General features: G+C 40.9%; 1 protein-coding gene and 1 long non-coding RNA gene across 5 annotated transcripts in view; one reads left to right on the top strand and one right to left on the bottom strand.

Moving 5' to 3' along the window:
- The window catches only part of LOC114942112 (uncharacterized), a 167,243-nt gene that overhangs the window by 45,249 nt on the left and 99,510 nt on the right, over positions 1–22,484 (bottom strand). The gene's annotated exons all lie outside the window — the stretch shown is intronic.
- zfh2 (Zn finger homeodomain 2) overlaps positions 1–22,484 on the top strand; it is a 133,775-nt gene that overhangs the window by 45,929 nt on the left and 65,362 nt on the right. For 3 of the 4 annotated variants that reach the window (XM_085481431.1, XM_085481446.1, XM_085481448.1), the window contains exons 3-6: positions 507–3,328; positions 3,463–3,522; positions 3,692–6,436; positions 6,581–7,043. In XM_085481431.1, the coding sequence (XP_085337557.1) occupies positions 507–3,328; positions 3,463–3,522; positions 3,692–6,436; positions 6,581–7,043 (6,090 nt within the window). The remainder of the gene's footprint in view (positions 1–506; positions 3,329–3,462; positions 3,523–3,691; positions 6,437–6,580; positions 7,044–22,484) is intronic. The other variant, XM_085481438.1, reaches the window with a different exon arrangement.

Genomic DNA, 22,484 nt, shown 5'->3' with positions numbered 1-22,484 from the left:
ATAATATACACGATAATTGTCTGAAGAAAATTGTAATTGTGAAATTTTCTGCGATACAAAATATAAATATTTTAAGTGCTCTCTTCTTGTCACGCTTTATACATATAAGTAATTATACACTTGAATATTAGCATTTTTAATTACTCATTTCTCACGAGGAATTTAAAATTAAAATATTTTATGATGAATAAATTATTGATTATAAAAAACAAAAGTTTAGTAATTTCAAAACGCACTTAAATATTAGTAAATATTAAATAAATTGTATACATTTTCCTACATATTTGCTATTAAACTTTTATTTTGTTTTAATTTCGCATCAGGACATTTTGATTGTAAAAACAGAAATATCGATAAATAAATGTCAATATCAATTTAAAGACAAATTATGTACAATAATTTAATTTATACAATTTTATTTAGCAAAAAATCTATTAAATATATTCTTTAGACATTTTTTACATATCTTTATATAAAACAAATTATGTTTTTTTTTTTCGTTTCAGAACGACGAGATGAAGGTAGTGAGTGTGGTAGTGAAGTGAAACAAGAACCGGATAATGATCCAGAACCGGAAGCGGAGCCGGAGAATGACCAAGAGGAAATTACGTGCCTATACTGTACGTATCAGCCGACGTCACGGGAAGAATTACGACAACATTTGCAAGTGGCTCACGTTCATGATTCGGAAGAGAAAACTGAAGCAGTGAAGGAAGAGACGCCGGAATTATTATGTCCGTTGTGCCAAGATAGTTTCAAGGAACGTCCCGCGCTTGAGAAGCATGTGATGCAAATTCATTCCGTTAACACCGACGGTTTGCAAAGGCTATTATTATTGGTGGATCAAAGTCATTGGCTTAACAATAATCCAAGGAATACTTCAACACCAGCTGTTACAGTTCCAACGACGCCGACGTCGCCCACAACAACGACGAAACCCCATCAGGAAGAAGATCTGAGCGAACGAAGTGGCAACGATGACATCGAGGAGCTCACCAGGTGTACTGTGTGTGGTCGAGTTTACCGTACCCTCGAAGATCTTCAGCAACATCACAGAGAAGCTCATCCGGCTACGACGCCTACTTTAGCAGTTAGCGAGAAACATGTTTACAAGTATCGTTGCGGACAGTGCAGCCTCGCTTTCAAGACTTTAGAGAAGGTTCAACAACACTCCCAGTACCACGCGATCAGAGACGCAACCAAATGTACGATCTGCAGCCGATCTTTTCGTTCAGTTCAAGCGCTTCAGAGACACTTGGAATCTGCTCACGATTTTCATGAGGACGAGTTAGCTCACTACAAGCAGAGCTTACTTCACGCACATCCGTTGTTTCAAGCAATCACGGAAGAAACGTTGAGGAGACAAAGCGGCTTGATGAGCGAGCAGAATACAGAAGATGACGCGGGTAAAGGTGACGAAGAGGAAAGTGATGCTAGTGACTCGTCCCCATTGCAGAAGGAGCAACGTATGCTAGAGGATTACTTAAATAGCCAAACAATTGCCGAAGATTCTTATCACGATCCTAGTCGAAAATTCAAGTGTCACCGATGCAAGGTGGCCTTTACGCGTCAGAGCTATCTCACCGGCCACAACAAGACCTTGTTACATCGCAAAGGTGAAAAAATGTCTTATCCAATGGAAAAGTATCTGGACCCTAATCGACCGTACAAGTGTGACGTTTGCAAGGAGAGCTTCACGCAAAAGAATATACTTCTCGTACATTACAACAGTGTGAGTCATTTGCACAAGCTGAAGCGAGCGATGCAAGAGCAAGGTAACAACAATACGTTGCTCTCGGTACCTCCAGCTAGCCCGACCGAGTCGCCCGATTCCCAGCAAGATCAGGACAAGAAACCATATAAGTGCAACATCTGCAAAGTCTCGTATAGCCAGGGTAGCACCCTGGATATTCACATGAGAAGCGTTCTTCATCAAACGCGTACCAGTAAACTACAGGATCTTGCAGCCAGTGGTCAGTTAGATCTCGCTCGGCCACTGATTGAGCAACCACCGCCAACAAGCCCGACCAGTTCACCCGTCAACAGTAACACGAGTAATTCAAGCGGGATGCTTTGCTGTTCGCGTTGCAATGCTCTGTTCGTCAATCAAGAACAATTGGCGACGCATCAGCAACTGTATTGCATTTTTAGCAATCCATTGGCATTGTTTCAACAATTGGCTGCATCGCAACAATTGGGCTCGTCCACTCCTGCGAAAACACCACCTCCTGCATCTACGACACCAGGACCGCAGCAACACATGCAGCAAGCCACTCAGCATTCATCGCAAGATATTCTCTCTCAACCGCGACACAAGACCTCGCAAATGTACAAACATCTCCTGGAGAGCTTCGGCTTCGATCTTGTCATGCAGTTTAACGAGAATCATCAAAGACGGCAACGCAAGGAGGAGGAAGCGGCCGCCGCTCTTCAAGCGCAACAAGAACAACAAAAGCAAGAGCAGCAGAAGCAAGCTCTCGCTGCTCAAGCCGCGCAAGAGAAAGAGGAAGAAGTCGAGGAGACTCACATCGATGATGACGTGATACCCGAACTTACACGCAGCACTTGTCAGCACTGTAACAAAGAGTTTAGTAGTGTTTGGGTTCTGAAAGCTCATTGTGAAGAGGTTCATCGTGATCTCGTACCTCGCGAGTTTCTCGAAAAATATGCGCAGCAGTTTAAGTGTGAGTACGAGAAGAAAAGTGTAGTGGTGACCGTCGCGACGTCCTCATCAACCACTACGGCGCCGAGAAGTTCCACGCCCGCTGCTGGACAACCACAAGATCTCAGTTCTGATAAGGAATCGCGTGAAAAAGAAAAGGAAGAAAACACTGAAAACAAAGAACGTGTCAGTCGAACACCAGAAGCCACGTCTACTACTCCAACAACGACTCCGGCATTGAGCAACACTCCAGTTTCAAGCACAGATTCGACGACGCCGACTGTATTGCCTACCAATTCGCATCATATTCCACAACAGCAGCAGTCACAGCAGCAGCAGCAACAATCACAACAGCAACAGCAGCAGCAACTCACATTTGCGCAACAAATGTCAGAAATGCAGGCTGCTTTGAACGCAATGGCGGCGTCGCAATTACAGCAACATCTACAACAATATCCGGGATTAATGATGGGAATGATGGGATTACCATTCTCATTGAATGTACCCGCTTTGGCGGCTATGAACTTGCAGCCACCTCTAGTGCCAATGATGTTACCACCACCACCGTATGATGGTGCTGCCGCCGGATATCCACCGATTAATCAAGCGGATCTTCTTGCTAAGCAGCATCTTGCAACTCTTCAGCAACAACAGGCGGCGGCAGCAGTAAGTAGATATGTGTATAAGATTATGTGTATTCGTAATATTTATATTTATTCGTTTATATACTTATTTATTTATTTATTTATTTATTTATTTTTTTTACACATCCGCATCAACAACGAATAAAATTACAATAGTGTCATCAAACACTAGTATATATTATGATGATGGTGCAACATATAGGCAGTGGTGAGGAGGTAAACACAAATTTAGAATAATATTTAATCTAGATGCAAAGGTAATAAAAAGAAAAATATATTTATTTTTTATTTATTTATCTATTTATTTGATTATCTTTTACCATCGCAAAACTGTCAAATATTAGTAAACGGAAGGAAAATACGAACGACTTTTTTGACCTTTCAGGCGAACGCAGCTGCATCACAGAAACGGGCACGTACGCGTATCACTGATGAACAATTAAAAATACTACGCGGCCACTTTGATATTAATAATTCTCCTGGTGAAGAGCAAATTTTAGAAATGGCTGCTCAGAGCGGTTTGCCCCCTAAAGTTATAAAACATTGGTTCCGAAATACGTTATTTAAGGAACGGCAACGTAACAAAGATAGTCCTTACAATTTCAATAATCCGCCAAGTACTACTCTGAATCTCGAGGAATACGAAAAGACCGGCGAGGCGAAAGTAACTCCGTTAAATTCTAGCGTGTCTGGAAGTTCTTCCGACGATAAAAGCCCGAATAAGCAAACCACACCTCCACCATCTATGCAGAATGCAAGCACATCGCAGCCTGCCGAAATTAAGCAAGAGATACCCGAGCAATCGCAATGTCAACAGCAACAGCAAACTCAACAGCATCAAGAGGAACAGCAACATCATTCGCCTGGTAGCTCGGGTGACCAACAATCCCGACCGCATTCACCTGCGCTTAGTATGAGTTCCGTGTTTTCGGGCATCCATCATGACATTTCATCCCATCCTCCATCAACCACAAACACTCCGAGTACTCCGATGTTACCGCCAAAACTAACGCCCCAAAATTTTGCCAATCCCAGTCCGGGAACAGGTAATGTAGTGTCGAACGCTATCGCTGCCATGGCACTTACACCACAGAGATCTCTGAGCCCGGGTCGTGGACCGACGGATTATTCTTTCGGCAGCAATAGTAATGGCAGCAACAGCGCCGGTAGCAGTTCCGGAAAACGCGCCAATCGAACGAGATTCACCGATTATCAGATAAAAGTTCTTCAAGAATTTTTCGAGAACAACGCTTATCCAAAAGATGATGATTTAGAGTATCTCAGCAAGCTTCTCGGCTTGAGTCCGCGTGTGATTGTGGTGTGGTTTCAAAACGCTAGACAGAAAGCACGTAAGGTTTATGAAAATCAACCCGCCGCCGAGCCTGTGACAGCGGGCGGACGCGAGAATGACGATGGTTCTGGCAGATTTCAAAGAACACCAGGATTAAACTATCAGTGCAAAAAATGCTTGCTAGTATTTCAACGATATTACGAGCTTATACGCCATCAGAAAACGCACTGCTTCAAAGAGGAAGACGCCAAGAGGAGTGCGCAAGCCCAGGCTGCGGCGGCTCAAGTTGCCGCGGTTCTAAGTTCCGAAGACAGTAACAGCAGCTCTACCACAACTACAAACAACACGATAGCCAACAATCCATCGGCCGCCCCTGCGCTCGCGGAACAATTACAACAACCGTTGAATACCGCTACGCCTCCTCATTCACATCAACAACAGACATTGTCTCAAACGCATCAACAGTCCCAACAACAGTCGCAACAGCAGCAGTCGCAGCAACAGCAGTCACAGACGGAATCGAAGGAAAGTAACTATCAGTGCGAAAAATGTAACTTAGTGTTCGCACGATTCGAGCTTTGGCGCGAGCATCAGATAGTACATATCATGAACCCGACCCTGTTTCCGCCAACAGGCGGCTACCCACCTGATTCACCTTTCGGAATTCTGCAGCAGCAAGCACTTAATGCTACCTCCGTTGTTACAACAGACACCCCGCATCCGCTCATTGCCATGATGCAAAAGAGAAAATACGAGGATTCCGAGGAAGGAACGGGCGGCGACAACCGTTTAAACTCGGAACACAACGAGCAACCTAAGGATAAACGTTTGCGAACCACAATACTTCCCGAGCAGTTGGATTATCTCTATCAAAAATATCAAGTCGAGTCGAATCCATCGAGGAAGATGTTGGAGACGATCGCCCGCGAGGTTGGCTTGAAGAAACGCGTAGTGCAAGTTTGGTTCCAAAACACACGCGCTCGTGAACGTAAGGGTCAATTTCGCGCCCATAGCCAAGTGATCAACAAGCGTTGTCCGTTCTGTCCAGCGCTATTCAAAGTGAAGTCTGCTTTAGAATCTCATCTTAGCAGTAAGCACGCCGATCAGGTAGCTCGCGGTGAAGTGAACATCGACAACATCCCCGATGAGGAGCTCTCGATGGAATCTGCTCCTTCTAATTCTTCAACTTCTCATATGATGCCACCGCTATTTCCGCCAATCAATAATAGCGACATGGAGACGTCTTTAAAATCTTTGAAATATTATGAGGATATGAAACGATACTTTAGCGAACTAATGCACAGTGGTGCTAGTAATGGAAAGCAAGAAACAGCGAATCATCAAGCTGGCAACAACAGCGGCGAGTCTCCGTTGGATCTGAGCAAACCGGTCGACCTCAGCCGACCCATGAAACTGACTCTGGTGGGCGGCCTGAATAGTCTTCTCGAAGAGCAACATGGCGCTCACTTCCGCGGTGGTAGCGACTGCGGACCCCTGACTGATTTATCCGAGCGCAGCATTTGCGACGATGATAGCATGAGCGAGACCACGGAATTTTTAGACGACGAGAGCGGTCCGGCGAGTCCAGCTTCGAGTACTCAGAGCTCGAGGCAAGGACCCGCTAGTGGAAACACCGGGAATACCTCTGGACCGCCGGTGACCAGTGCACAATCCAGCGGCGGGAACACTAGTCAATCCGGCGGTAAGCGGTACCGTACACAGATGTCAGGCACCCAGGTGAAAGTGATGAAGTCGCTGTTCTCGGATTACAAGACACCGACGATGGCCGAATGTGAGATGCTCGGTCGCGAAATCGGCCTGCCGAAACGAGTGGTCCAGGTGAGCATCGATGGTCCTCGTGCGAGCCCGACTCCGAGCTCGTAAATAAATCATTAATAGTCCACGAGGAAGCTATTTACTTGGACGCGCGCGCATATCTAATCTCGATCCGAATTTGTGGAGACTAATAGAGACGAGTTGCAGGTGTGGTTCCAGAATGCTCGTGCCAAGGAGAAGAAGGCTAGGCTAGCGGCGGGTCTACCAGCCGAGAGCTCAGCCGTTCAACCGCATCGCGGACCGACCGGACCAGACGAGTGCAGACTGTGCTCTGTCCGTTATTCTGCCAAGACCCCGCTGCAGGAGCATGTCTTCTCACGGCGGCACATCGAATCGGTGCGCGTCGCCGTTGAAGAGGGCAGTCTGGTGCCGCCGACTCCCGGGGCACCAATCGTACCCGGTGGCGGTGGTGGCAGTGGTCCTGGTATCAGTAATTCCCCGGTAGTCGCTACTACCAGTCAGCAAATCAGCCAGCAGCAGCAGCAGCAACAGTCGGACGAAAATATGATGTACGGATCCGTGTTCCTTCACCCCACGGCAATGTTCCAGTCGCAGCAGCAGCAGCAGCATCCCGCCGGTGCTACGGCCAACGCAGCTAGCACCACTACCGGTGAGTGTCTGGCTGACCTCTTAGACGACTAAACGACGCCGAAATTCGAAATTCGTACCATAATTTGACTAACATTTATATTTACATAGCAATTTTTGTAACACAACCGGGGATTTACTTAACAATGATTGTCACTCAAAAAATTTTTTGTTTCGATTTTCGAAAATTTTATTATAAAATTTAGAAGGAGAGATGAGTGTGGATCTTATGGCGTTCGCGTTTAACTTGAAATTGCATTATGGAATTTCGAATTCGCGAGCGTATAGTCGTTCATGTCTATATCTTAGACATTATGTATCTATGTATATATAACGATATCATGTTGATATTGTATTGTAAATCTGGGCCCCTGTGATATTTTAAAGGGTCTACTTATCACTAAATCAGTAATAAGTATTAAATGGTTTGTATTAAGCAATTAAATATTAATAGAAATATACTCTAAAATACATTTATGTATATATATATATATATATATAATACGTCTATGTATATATACAATATACATTCGTATACATATATACGTATACATGCATGCGTATAATATAATGCATGCATACATACGTATATATATATATATATATAGTCCGCGAATCTAATGTATTTAGAGTTAAACAATATAGAAAAAAGTTCCTTACAGTTATCATTAGATAACTATTAGTATAAGAACGAATGAGATTTCGCGTAAATAGCATAGAGCAGAGAATAAAAAGGAGAAAGAAGGGTGGGTTTTTCAAGAAATTTATAAAAAAAAATATTTATGTATATGAATATATAAAACGATAATAATTTTTTTTGTTTGAAAGATTTTAACCATCGCTGTTGAATAGCAAATTCAAATGTAAACTTCTGTAAATTGCTGTAAAGAGACTCAAATTGCGACAATTATATATTATTGTTTTATATTTATCTGTTATACCTTTTGTAAAGACGCGAGTAATTTCTTTTATTTTATCGATTATTCTACGAAGCTTTTTTTCGACTGTTATATCCGTCGTTAATGTCATCCTTATTTGCGAAGCCATTCCAATATCTTCACACCCTTCAGGAATTTCTTTCGCGCTATGCGTTCGACGTTAGTGTAAATACTTCGTAAATTCTCGCTCATATCTGGGATCCGAATCGAGATCCGAGCGAGGGCTCTCTCTTTCGTGATTTCCTTTATTTAAGTACAGACGTAAACTTTTAATGAATTTTACATCTTAGTTTACAAACAGCGTTTCAGCATAATAATGCCTTACCTGCTATTAACGACGACGTCATATATTATATGACAATTACTCGAAAATTTCTCGCAAATATTATAAACAGCTAATCACCTACAAAACATCATTTTGTTTTATATTAATTATTTATAAAACATTTTTCCTTTCTTTTATTTTTTTATGTGGTCACACTCTCGTCTGCCTACACGATTCCTATTAGGCTTGGAATCGAATATCTCGACCTTAAATAGTTTTTTATATGCATCTGTTTACTTGTCTCTCTTTCTCCCTCTTTCTTTCTTTCTGTCTCTTTTTCTCTTCAATTTACTTTATTTTACGTTTATATCTCCGTGGCTGACGAGGGTGTGGCTTCGCTTTTCGCTTTCTTTTCCTCACACATATCAAATATACACCCATTTATATCACGTACCTATACATTAGTAATCATGTACCAACATATAATGTTATGTATGTCGATCACTATATTATTTTCCTACCATTTTCTTATGTATATAATAGTTTATTATATTAATTATTATTAATTTAACGTTTAATTATTGTCATTATTATTGGCTAATTATATAATAATAGTAGCATATTATTTTGTTTAATTAGTCACGAGAATAATAATTAATATTATTATATAATTAAAAATAAAATGATAATAATTAATATACTATTAATTATTATTATTATATTATTATTATTATTATTATTATTATTATTATTATTATTATTATTATTATTATTATTACTTTATGTTATTAATAATATATTTTCTTTCTAGTCTAATAAAAAACTAGCAAAATAAAACTGTATTATATTACACATTACTTTTTCGTTTTTTTCTTATTTCAATTTTTGTATCCTATCCCTCTAATTCCTGCCATCAAGGAGCCATCAGAAACGTTTTTGGTAAGTCGCGATTCTTTTGAATTTTTATCATTTAACTAAATACGAAATCGAAATAAATGACAAAATTATGATGTTGACTCGCGTGTAAGATTTTGAGATAAACTTTATATCCCGATAAAAAAATGATGGACATGCTATGATGAGTAAAGGCAAAGCATAATTCCGTGAGACGTTCGATAGAAACATGTCATCAAAATCAGAATAAAAATCATATCAATATACACGGTATTAATACACACGTAATTAATATATGTAATACGCAGATGCGGTGTTTTGTCATTTTATTTACGGCGAATTAATGCACAATATTTGTTACGACATTGGCTTTTAGGATTTCGATCTGATCGACATACATGGCATTGTAGCTACTAACCAAGCCTATAAGCCTTCGATCATATGACGAAATCATAAGTCAAATTAGTAGCTGCAAATTGGAAGACTAACTCGCATCCGCCTAGTAAATTAGAAATGACAGGAAAACACACCGAGGTGACATGCTCACTTCAAATCCGTGCTCATCACTTACCACGTTTCGATTGTTCCTTATACAATTATAATTATTTTCAATAAATTTTTTTCATTTATTATTTATGAGTTGTAAACAGTAATTAAACTACTTTACTCTTCTTAATTTTCACAGGACATACAAATATTGTAAAAACGGACATATAAAGAAAATTATGAAAATTGGTAGTTAAGTTTTTAGAACTTTATGGATTTTAATTTAAAATATTTTAGTTTAAGTCTACAGATACGTTTGAACTCCCATACATTTTAATTATTATTATAATTAACACTAAATTCAACACGGCTTTAATAATTTACTAAGTAACTAGCATATTTTTTAGCTACTAAAATTATTAAATTGTTATAATTGTTCAATACGAAAATTCAGACGAAACATATTTCAAGAAGTGCAGATTAGATTATTAAATAATTTCGGAAGTCTTATAGTTTTACGATTCAAATAAAAGGACAAGTTTTCATATTACACAATTATATTAAATAATTAATATTAAAGAGATATTTCGAGATAATGTAAAAGGGAAAAGTTTCGAAAATTGTTAAAATGACCGGGGATAATATCGCGATTGGTCACAAATCTGAAACGCGCGTCTGTACCGCTTCTCGGCAAAAAACTCGGATATTAATTAGTCACGGTGCTTTTTCGAAGCCTCTTAGGCGCAACAAAAGCGACGTAGATATATGCGACACTGAGCGAAGAGACGAAGCATCACATGAACCATTGTGCCGCATGGTCATGGTCGTTCATCGACAGTCCAGCATCGGCTTCGCCGCGACTGCTTCGATAAAATTTCCTAAGCGACGCAATCGCCGCCTTGAATAGGACCGGACATGTGAAAAAAAGAGACAATAGACGACAAATATTCGTCGAGAAAATTGATTTTCTGGTGATAGAGTACTGTCGGCGCTTTTGAGTTGAGTTGCTTCACGAACAAAGATTCCGCATGCAGTTTAATCCCTCTTAGGATCCCGTGTAAGGAAAAATATGTATGTTAGACATACTTTACATATTTACTACTTCGCTTGTTTAAAATAATAAATTTAGACATTCTTTTAAATATTTATCCATAGCGTAAAAACGAACGCATTGATACGAGACACGAGATTTCATCTATTAATAAACGGAATGTGTCGTGAAGAGCAAAAGAAAAAATACAGGGAACTTCCACGAATTGATTTTTATTTTCCATTATTTATGAAAGTCAATCCTAGTATATAGTATATAGGAGTTCTCTACACTTGGAGGACTCGAGAGAGACCGAATCTCTTATACATTCCATAGTTATATACACGAGACGTCCGAAAGCGCTCCGAAGAATAAAAGCAAGAAAATATCTATACGCCGAGCCCGGCATTGAAATCCCATGCTAATGCTGAGTATACACGGCGAGCAAACGTACCGTCGTGTCGCGGCACGTGTCACATCGACACTTCCGTATATACACCTATGTCTAAACATTCACTCGAGTTCTCCACACGCGGGGGAAGGGACCTCTCTCTCTCTCTCTCTCTCTCTCTCGTACAAATTCACTCCGGATCTCAACCCTTCCGATCGCGGGGCCACGTGTCTTCTGACAGCGGAGGATAAGAGCAGGCGCGCACGCGTGCGTCACTCCTTTCCGTCGAATCTTATGCTAATATATCGACTCGTCGTCGGCACGGTTTTTTGTAGCACGGCCGAACGATTATACGCGCGATTCGTAAAATTATGCAAAGTATACACGGTGGAGGAAACTCTCCGCTTCTCTCCTCGCGTGCTCCGTCGAAGGGTATACGAGGGGTACGCGAGCGGCGCGTGGCACCGTGCTTGCAGCGGAAATGCAAATGGTAACTTCTCGTCGTGGGGTCGAATATACTTTCTTCTCCTTTGTCCCGAGCGGGACGAGGAGCTCCTTGCGTGTGTCGGTGGATATTGAGTCGTCCGGTATAATCTCTCGGATCTCTCCCGTCCCAGCGATTCACAATGCGTAAAATTGCAGCCTGGAATTCCTCCCATTCGATGGTTCCTTCGAGGAACCCTTCGGAATCGACGCATTGAAGAAAAGCGTTTCGCTTCACAACTCCAACTTCTCAGTCATAGATTTCAGAATGGCGACTCGTACTATGTAGTAGATCGATAAAATTTAGCGATTGAGACTAAATTCGAGAAACGTCACAACTCCAAGTAAAATATTAAATTCTTTTTATTAAAAAATTCACATACAAAAATAAGAGTACAAAATAATTCGGATATATGTATATGTATAATTGTATGTTGCTTAAAAAAAAATCTCGATATGACACAAAAGAAATGAACTTAATAGATGTACAGTAGACTTAGCGTCAAATGTTGTACAGTAAAGAAATTTTCTGCAAGGACGCCCGGCTTAGAATTATAAATGTATCCGGCATTGAACACGTTTTCAACCTTAGGATTACTTTATCTTCATTATTATGTCTTACCTTCCTCGTAGATCAGGATCATGTCAGCTTTATCTCGGTAGTCGATGCCATATTTGCTAAATGGCTTTTTACTTCGATAAAAATTTCATATTAACGGAAGAAATCTTAGGATCGCAGAAACGCATCTCGGTTTAATATGTTACTATCTCGGCATGCCACATTGAAAGATTAAATGATGACTCAATTATCTAATAATCAAGCTGTAACGGTACATTCACAATAATATTTCAACAATTTCTTTCATATAATTCACAATTCATACTTCATCTATTTGCACCAATAAATATTTGTGAAATTATTATATAACGTAATGCTATATATAAATTAAAATATATCTCAAAATATATATTATTTAAAATATATCTCGCTTGCAAAAGAATTCGCTTTAGAGGTGCTCAAGGCATAATTAAAGGCGGTCGTCGGTAAGGACCAAAGAATTCGAGAGAGCAAGATGCGTCCTTCTGAGTAGGAGTAGAAGACCTTGTGGACGCAACCAGGTAGGAATTAGCATGCCGTGACGCGAATCGTCCTTTTTTCCTTGACGTCGGGTATTCGTATATTCGGTTTTAATCCCTTTCGATTCAGCGGGTGGGACCGCAAACTCTCGGTCAACTTTGAGACCGCGCGGCGGCCACGAAATCGGTTTTCCTCTCACCTTTTGCCCGCGCCTGTCTCCTTGGTGTCCCGTCCCGGGCCATATGTTACCTGATCCGTGGCTAAGCTATTAATTATATCGATCTATATAGGCAGCGCATAGTTAACGGCAGCGTGAGCAGCTTTAGAATCGGTGACGCTTTATGACCATTCTTTCTTTCCCCCCCGTTACCGACTTTCTCCCCTTCTCTCTCCATCTCTCTCTCCTTCATTCTACTCTTCTCTGGTTCTCCAAGAGCGGAGCGAGAACGTAAAAAAAAACTGAAGCCTCACGCATTGCGCAGAAATACATAAAACCCGACCGAAGACATAAATCATTAGGGCCGATGTGGAGAAACTATTACGTGACTCATGGCTGGGGATCGGGAGAACTGAAAAGGGGAAGGAGAAAAGGAGATAGCAAAGATTATACAAAAAAAATTTGAGGGGTAGTGATGCATTTCCTAGGGGTACCATCACTGAAGCTCCAGTTAGCATGTTATTCAAGTCGTTTCAACGAGCGAGATTCTGCTCGCGCGTTCGCCAGTTGTCTCTTTTGTTGAGTTACATAAGATTACATTGAGATTAAATAATAGTGATTAAAAAATATTTCATTTCTATTTCTTCCAAAAAAAAACAATTAGCTAATTTTTGTTTCTATTAATTAGACATACACATACATTATCATGATGTGGTTCCAGATTTTTGCAATTTGTTATCGATAATCGTACAAAAAAATGAATTCGATCAAATGTTTTTCGTTTTCATCCCTTTTTTACATGTACGTTGTATCATTGCATTCGAAAGAGACGGAGGATCGTTCCTAAACGCCATAAAGTATCGATTCTCCCGCGCTCGTAGCGAGCTCGCGAAGTGAATCCAATGTCAGCTCATCACTTTCTCCGCGGACGAGCGCTACATAGCAGGAGGTAAGAGATTCCTCCGATGGTTTCTTTGGGCACTCTTCTCGATGCCCGGCTTCATCGAGACGCTGGGAGAGGAACCGGCGCGGAACGAGTCACGAGATAACCGTTCGTGAATAACCTAGTAAAAGTAGTGAACCGAGAGAGAGAGAGAGAGAGAGAGAGAGAGAGAGAGAGAAGCGACCTCCCTTCCCTCCGCTCTTCGGTGTTTGTCCAAGGCGCTACTGGAATCCGGCAAAAAACTGGCCGGTCGGCTACCGGCCACTCTAATGCTTCACTATAATGTGCCACGTTATTTCCCGCCATCTAGCCGAGTCTTCCTCCGTGACGCTTCTATACCTTTGGCCCACATATTATCCGCTCGTTTTGGTCATCACTGAAAAAAACGACTGATTCGAAAAATAATTACGTTTATGCGCAATGTGGCGCAACAGGTTTTTGCCGCGATTTTTATCAATTTTCTCTAAAACCTTATATAATTCGAAATCTACCATCAGACAAAAAATGAATCTTGCATCTTGCAATATTTTCTATAAAAATTAATGACGAAAAAAGAACGATATGTCTCGTTGTTCGAAAGCTAAGTGTGTTAGCAATTTAAAGACACAGAGAAATAATTTGGAAAAAATGTGTTCTCTCGTTAGGGAGAATTGGAATGTTATAGTCGAAGGTATTGCAGCGAGAGACGACTTATTTATGAGCAGGAATATTGAATATATATCGCTAATTTTTCATTTTCTTAAATGGACAGCGCTGGGAGAAGTTCGTACTTTGAGCGCATAAATTCTCGGATCTGTCAGTCGCGCGAGCAGCGGCAGATTTTGCTAAAATACGAACATGATTGTGCGTCGGGCATACCGCAGCGACCGAATTGTTACGACCTGAGTGCGCGTGAACGACGATGCCATAAACTCCGCGAAGGTAACATGGCGCGACGAGTTATGGCAATGATGCTGGGAGTTCCACGCATGACTCGGCACGAGGCAAGTATCCGAGTTGGGCCTCCCGGTCAAAAAAGAGGACCCGGTCGTTTAGTGCCTCGATGCGCAACCGTTCGCTGCTACGACTCGCAAAAAAAGATCGATCGCTAATTACTAGAAACCGTCCTGATCCTTGATATGTGAAAGCCGATTATATAAAGACGATCTCAAATATACTTAGTAAATCAGAAAGTTAACGGTATATCCGCGACTTGGGAATGAATCAGCATGGAAGTGACACGACGAAATATATATTTGCGCGTTCGCAAAAACGAATGACTGGTTATATTTACATTTCTGATTGGATTAACTTCCTCTTTGTAATTTTAAAGAGAATAATGTATATTATTTTTTCAAGAGTTAAACGTTTCGAAACATAAGACAAATCTTTGAGTTCTCCGTCTGTAGCTAAGAATCGATGAAATGAAAAGTTGTCAAAATTAACCAAGTCTTAATCCAAATGATATCAATATATCCTATGTCGTTCGAGATAGAATTTCTCGAGTGCACGCATAACTCGCGGTCGACTATCCATCATGGTGACCTCCAGAGAGGGTACTAAGACTCGGATAGAGACTAAGGTAAAGAGGCACACGTAGAACCGGGTAGTGGATGCCTTTGCTCAGGCTTCTCCGCTGACGACCGCAGATCGCAACGAACCCCTGGACTCACCGACGGGCTTGTCGGCGGTGGTCGACGGTGGTTGATGTTGTTGTCTGAATTATACTCTGATTATACTGCGAGCGCACGGCGGGTATGATTAAACATTAAATAACGCCATTACGCGCCCGGGTAAAGAGAAAAGCGAGCGAGGCCCGTGCGAGATGAGGACGAGAAGAGGACGCGAGATGCGAGAGAAGGAAGAGAGAGAGAGAGAGGGCGCGATCCCTCTCGTCTATCTCGGGTGACCGCGGCCGCTCGTGTCCTCCTACGAGTCGAGGATTAGCTTGTAATTCCTCGCGAAGGCGCGGCGCGCCGCTGACTCTCTAGGCTCTCTGCGGCCGCTCGCCTAACCAGAAACAGGAATGCCAAGAAGCGTAATTAGCTATTCGCTCGCGAGAGGAGCCTATTTGCTTTACCGCATTCCACACCACCATTCACGACGGGCGAAGCTAGTCCCGCCAAGTCCCGCGGAACGATCCTCGTAGCAAGTTCTAACGAGAACCTGCCAGGCACAAAGATTCATCCTTCCGATGCTCCGAAAATAAGATCAATTATATATAGTCTTTATTGAAAATGACGAGAAATTCTTCTATTTTGAAAATTAAAAGAAATAATTCATTATTTCATGACTGTATTGATCCGTTCTCGCGACACTTTTTCATTATTTAATTTAAAAGATGTGAGACTTGCAGAAGACCTGACTCGTCACAAAAACGAATAGAGCAATGTTACGGAAGATTAATTATTCATCAGAATTTTTGATCTATCGTTCATACTTGATCGAAGAGACATTTTCATGTCTTATGAAACGGAAAGAACGTCAGATCTTATTGTCGCAAGCCGTATGTGACGTCGGCACATAGTTGTTCACCATTTTGCCCGCAGCTGTCTATACCGTAAATACGGTTAGTTACAGACAGGCCTCGGTACCGCGTGACGAGAATTACAAAATAACTTCGGGAACGATTTCAACGGCTGCTTTTGTTCTTAATACGAGGGGTGGCGTCCTCGGGAAGAGGGGAAGAAAAGGGAATCGTGACACTTCTAATAGCGCGGAAGACACTTAACGGATCGGTTTCGTTCAACGACGCTGCTTCACGAGATACTACTTGACGATCTCCCGCTAGGATACGTGTCGGATATTCTCCGAGTAATTTATTCCTCGTGTTGGAGATTCAAAGTTACGAGTCGACTTTTAAATAATCAGATAGCACACCGTTTTGATAACGAGAATGCAGGGATGATTATTTCCGAGAGACGAGCGCCTTCGAAATAAATTAACTTTCTATTAACCTTCAGTATTTTATTACTACAGTATTGTGCGATTAATGTATAAAATTTTACTATAACATTCTTCAAAATAAATGACCAAATTTCTCAGTCACAATTCTAAATTAATCATTTAACGCTTGTCTCTCTTTAAATGTGGGCAGCTTGCGTTAATTAATCCAGGACACGATTCAACGCGAGAGCAATTAGTGTTTCGAAAGTCGGTACGCGAAAAATCGTAAACGATCGTCGACGTTTCTTTCTTGCCTTGTTGTCACGATCCGGGTACGCGCCGCTTAGTTCCCGACAATTTTCAACCGCTTTTACGTCGACCGTGTCCCTTTCCTCGGCGCGACGAGAAACCTAACGATCCGCCGTGCTGTCGTCCTAACTCGCTTATAATAACTCTACGGGCCGGTAATGACGATCTGGTCGCCGCATTATTGTTTCTGCGGCAGGTTGCCCGCACGTTCCTCTCTCGACAATTATTTGGATAATTCACCGCCGCCGTTATTGCGATGCCAGTGTGACATAAGCCCCGTAAATTATATGCCTGAAAAAGATGGACGGAGCGCTTCGATGTATCTCGTTGAAGAAAAAAAGCATTCCAAGTAAATTCCAAAAAATGTCATCCCTGCTAGAAGTATTAAAGAATAAAATAAAAAATAATTGTGTCAATAAGACGAATTTTGTCGAAGAAAAAATCAAATTTATGAAGGAAGAAACAATTTCTACAATAATAACAATGATATAATTTCTAATGTATTAGGATTTTAAGAATAGACGGTCAAGTTCCTACATTTGCTGCGAGATAATATGAACTACTACAACGTGAATGCGAAATTATAGAAACGTGCTTCTTTTCACACCAGGATCATAAAAAGAAATTTTTCTTGGGCATAAGTCATCCTCTAGACAGAAGAAAGGAATTAAAGATGGCTCTGATTGCCGTTGGATCGCGGCCAGAGACGCCAGACGTAACTAAGTTTTTCGAGCTTTCCGTTGTCGATAGAAGATTCGAAGGCAGGATACGGGAGAGGGGCTCCGTATATTAGGAATTCATATCTCCGTTGGAGGTTGAGGTGGGTGGGAAAGCCGAGGTTTCTCAAGTGTGATCAATACGAGCTCATTCTTCCCAACAGCGATGCTCAACCACGAGAAAAAAAGGAAACCTTAAATAGGAAAGTTGCGTGTTACTCGACAAATAAGCCGAAAAACGGCGATCTTGTGATGTAAAACGGACTCTTCCTGCGAAGTTGACAGATTAGCTCGGTAAGGTTGTGACACTCTTATCAAACAAGAGAATTATTACTCAACGCTAACGACGATGAGGCCTGAAATGTTTTATAGCCGGTATTAATAACTGTTATTTCACGATCAATCATTTTAACGACACTTCACTGATGACCGGTTTTATCAAGGCTGGTTAACTTCAATCTTAATTTAACTAATTTCTTGTCTCTTCTTCTCGGTTTCTCTTCCTGTTCCGGATAGAATATATGTACAAAATCATAATCGATTAAATCAGAGTCGAATTTAATAACTCAATTCACGATAGGGTATTGGAGCAAATAATTGTTACGCGAATTAATCATTAAGCTTCTTAACAATGTACTCGATCGCAAAGATATGAGAACCATCGTTAAGATATTTTTCGCGCGACTACAGAATTCTTCGTTCTTCTGAATAACCGAAATCGGAATGAAACAAACTTACTAGACATACATTAATAATCTGAAGATACGTATCTCGTGTATCCCACCCTCAGAATGATAAAGAAATACATCCCTTATATAAATGCATACGAATATGAAGCGAAGAAAATTATCGAAGAAAATCGAAAACATTGTTGTCAATTTAGTTTACTTCCAAAATATTTACTCCAGCTCTCTAAATTTCTTTCTAGACTTGCAAGATATACATTTTACATATACACAGTTTTCAAGGGAGTATTTTTATTTTTTATTCAACGGGATACCTTTCTTTTTTATTCAAGAATAATTTTCTTTTTCATTTTTATTCAAGGGTATAATTTTCAATTATCTTTCCTTCTTAAATAACAATTTAAATGCTAAGCATATCTACATTTTGTTAAAAGTTTATATAACAATTTTTTTTTCATTTTTACTGGTAACTTTGCATTACGCAACTTCACGGTTGAATAAACTATTACGATATTCTTTTAGCTCTATCATTATTCGATACGAGTATCTATTGCATACTAGGTGTCCGTAATCGCCTAATACCACTAATTCCGATACTTTATCGCCCGGGATTAACGAGCATACGGCGATCCGTTTTATTAGCCGAGACGGCGCGCGCGTCATAAATTATTATCGTTGAGGGCGCAAGAGAGAAACATTCCAACGAAAAGGGAGATATATCCTCCGCGGTCTCTCACATACTCGCGGTCCCTTGAGTGCTCGCCTAACGTATAACTAGAGCATTCAAAGTGCAATTTGCAGAAACGTCGAGGAGCCAAGTCCAATTCTCCACGCCCAGGCGGAATCTCAATGTAATCACGCGCAAAGACTCGCGATCAAAATAATTACATTGCATACATTAAACCGGAATCCTACCAAACAAGAAAATTTTAAACGAATCTACGCCGTGATGCCACCGTAAATTCATTTTCAGAACAGCTATCGGCATCGTGGTTATTTGCTTGGCACTTTGTTTACATTTAAACGTAGAAAAAGAAAATATTTGTTTTTTTAGATGTAGCCTCTCTCATATATCTATAAGTTTCATAATGCTAGCCGAGTTTATTGACATTCGTGGGCTCGCATATTAACAGACGCAAGATTAGCTCAGTATTACAAAGATCTTTATAAAGATAAATGAAAAAATATAGATATGTAGTTGGAAAAAATCTAGAGAATATATTCTATTTAATCCGTCGAAAAATAACGATAACTTTCGTTTTTTTAGTACCATTTTGATATAATTACTTTAAACGTTAAACACATTAAATTTATATTCAATAATTTCGCATCTTTTATATTTTCATGTATGTGCATATTTAACTATCCTTAATAGAAATAACTTTGTTAACTTAAAAGTAAAATTCTTTATACGTGTATAATGATTATTAAATGATAATTTTAATTTCTCCCAACAAAAGCAATAAGGAGTAATTACATAGTTGACAAATATAAATAATAATCAAAAAGAAATATGAATAAACTTATATGAAAAATTCTAAAAAATTGTAAATGGGAAAACAAATTGAAAACAATGATGGAGAAATTTAATAAGAGTTAATAAAAAGAAATAAGAAGAGAAGATGTGGAGATCAAAGCACGAAGCAGAAAAGAGAGTCATTTACTCGGCCATTTTCATACTCTCTCACCTTATCCTTGGTTCTTTTTTTTCATCGGATCGCACAGGGGTCTACCCTCTTGCCTGTAATCTCGATAATACCACCGTAAGGGACTCTCTCTCGGTACACCACGCTTTACAGCCCGTAGACATCGAATCCTGAGCAGTTAAGGTATCACGGTCTGAATAGTCAATAAGATTCCGCGGGGCACGCGAGACTCGCGCGAACCACCGTGTGAATTCGAAAATGGAACGCGTTAGTCCCGATTCCTCTTTTACGAGCGGTCAAACACCTACTTCCCGGTTATAAGATAACCAAACAGGATGCGTTCATTATACATGAAAACTGGTTTCAGCGATTTTTTCGTGGCTTACAAATATAAAGATTAGAAAAAAATGTCAAAAGTCTTATAAGCAGCATTAAATATTTTTTTATAAATATTATCTATATTTTTTGGAAATAATATATGTAAAATTTTCTCATTTAATTAGAGAGAAGAATTAGAGACAAATTATATTCGCGCTATCGATTAAGAGTCTAATTCACTGAACATTTTCCAAGCTCCAACACATATACATTAATGATTATTAAAAATAAAAGCATGTAAAGTGTGTATAAAAAGATAGAAACTCGTCGTTGCTACGATCCTGATGATACGAAGCTAGTAATCGAACGAATACTGATGGCGAACGATGGCCTACAAGACTACAATTATTCTGGTATATAGTACCAATGTAATTACCTGTAATTATGCGTTTCTGGTATTGCGAGTACTAAATGATGAATAGTGCCGTAGCAGGTAAAGACTCTACTTCACGCTGGACTAGTGTATAAAATAGATTTTCTGTCAGTGACTGACGATATTTAAATCCGCGAATATTGCTAATTTTTACATGCAAATCTTTACGCTTTCGGACAAAGTATCTTTCACTCAAAAATGCCCTTGTTTTGTTTAAATTAAACGCGAAGCGATCGAACCACATACATTTGCAATTTTTTCTATCGCACGGTAGAACGAATTAAAAAGGAGTCGAGCATAAAGGAAAGCAAGTTCTTGTCCTGTTGACATGGTCGAGTACTCGCTTAAACATATTTGGACCTAAGAAGGAAAAAAGAGGGGTTTTCGAGGGATTCCGAACAAGTATCGCCTATCGACGTTATTATACGCGAGTCCGGAGGGAAAAAAAAGAAAGGAAAAAGCGACAACGACGCTCGAGCCTCGGTTGAAAGAGAGCTCCCCCTCTAGACACGATCAAAAAGAGGACGCGATCGCTAATAATATCGGTGGAAGCCCAAGAATCCGCAAAGAGGCACTCGTCTGCGAGCTGCCCGTAAATCTGCCGGCGTCACTGGCTTGAATATTCCAAGACTCTACAGCTTTGTCTGTCGATCCCCATCCGTCCGTCCCTCCGTTTTAACATTTAATGTGCGATTATCGACGCATGTGAAACCAGCGAAATAATCTACGGACGAGAAAAGAGGTGAAGAAATGTGTACGAATGAAATGAGAAAGGAAGGCCGCGTTATCGATTTTTAAAGAGAGACATAGTTATAAAGTAGCTGAAATAACTAAACACAATCAAGCTTAAGCGTCAGGAGAATGGAAGAAATAATTATCACTGGCCTCCTATCGGAATGACAAAAATGCGAATCAAGCCGGAGGATCGGAAGGAAATCCCCCAATTACTGCGCGGATCGCTCGTCAATCCGCGATCCAGCGATCAGCTGACGCTGATCGCGCATCGAACAGCAGAACACGTTCTATCGTCATCGTCACCGCCGCTGACTGAGTTGAACGAACCTAGGCCATCTAGCCGACGATAAGTGTGTATAGTCACCAGCTTCTTCGATCGAATGCCGATGAAGCTCATGCACAGCCTTTCTCTCTCTCTTTCTTCCTCTTCCTTTCTCTCTCTCTCTCTCTCTTTTTCATCGCGCTCGGGGCGGAATTTGGCGCGCGCGAAAAATTCGCGTCAACGGGGGAGAAGTGAGGAACGGATGAAGGCCTGAGGGGGGTAAGTGTATGGGGGAAACCGTCGGCTACGCCCCTGAAAAGAGGTGGTCGCCATCCACGGTAGGAAGGAAGCGCAAATACCGGGATTGGTTCTCGGGTACGCGAGACAGAACTCCGAGGTCTCGGTACACGACGTGACTCCTTCTCCTCATCGAGTTCTCCTTCTCTCTGTAACCGCCGCCACCGCCACCGCCAACCCCTTCCCTTTTTCCTGGACCGCGCATCCTGGTGGGGACCGATTCGCGCGAAGCGCGCTACGAATCTACGTTGCACACTATACGTTTCTGTCCACTTGCACACCGTTTCCCTCTCGCCCACCTCTCGGAGAAGCCTCGAAAACTCGGAATTGACAGAAAAGGGGCGACCGAGAATGCGAGATCGACCCAACGAGAGCATTAACCCTTTAACCCTCGCGCGTCAACCCCCTTTTTGCGGGATATTAATCATTGTAGAATTAAACCGTCTCATAGTCGAACGATAAATTGTCCTTCTTCGTCGTTCCTCGACAAACCCTGGTTGACATAAATGGCTTTACAACAGATATGAAAAA

The sequence above is a fragment of the Nylanderia fulva genome, unplaced genomic scaffold, assembly GCF_048542155.1.
Source record: "Nylanderia fulva isolate GAGA-0341 unplaced genomic scaffold, ASM4854215v1 Scaffold1, whole genome shotgun sequence".
NCBI classification, from domain to species: domain Eukaryota; kingdom Metazoa; phylum Arthropoda; class Insecta; order Hymenoptera; family Formicidae; genus Nylanderia; species Nylanderia fulva.
This window is presented reverse-complemented; position numbering and strand designations above follow the sequence as displayed.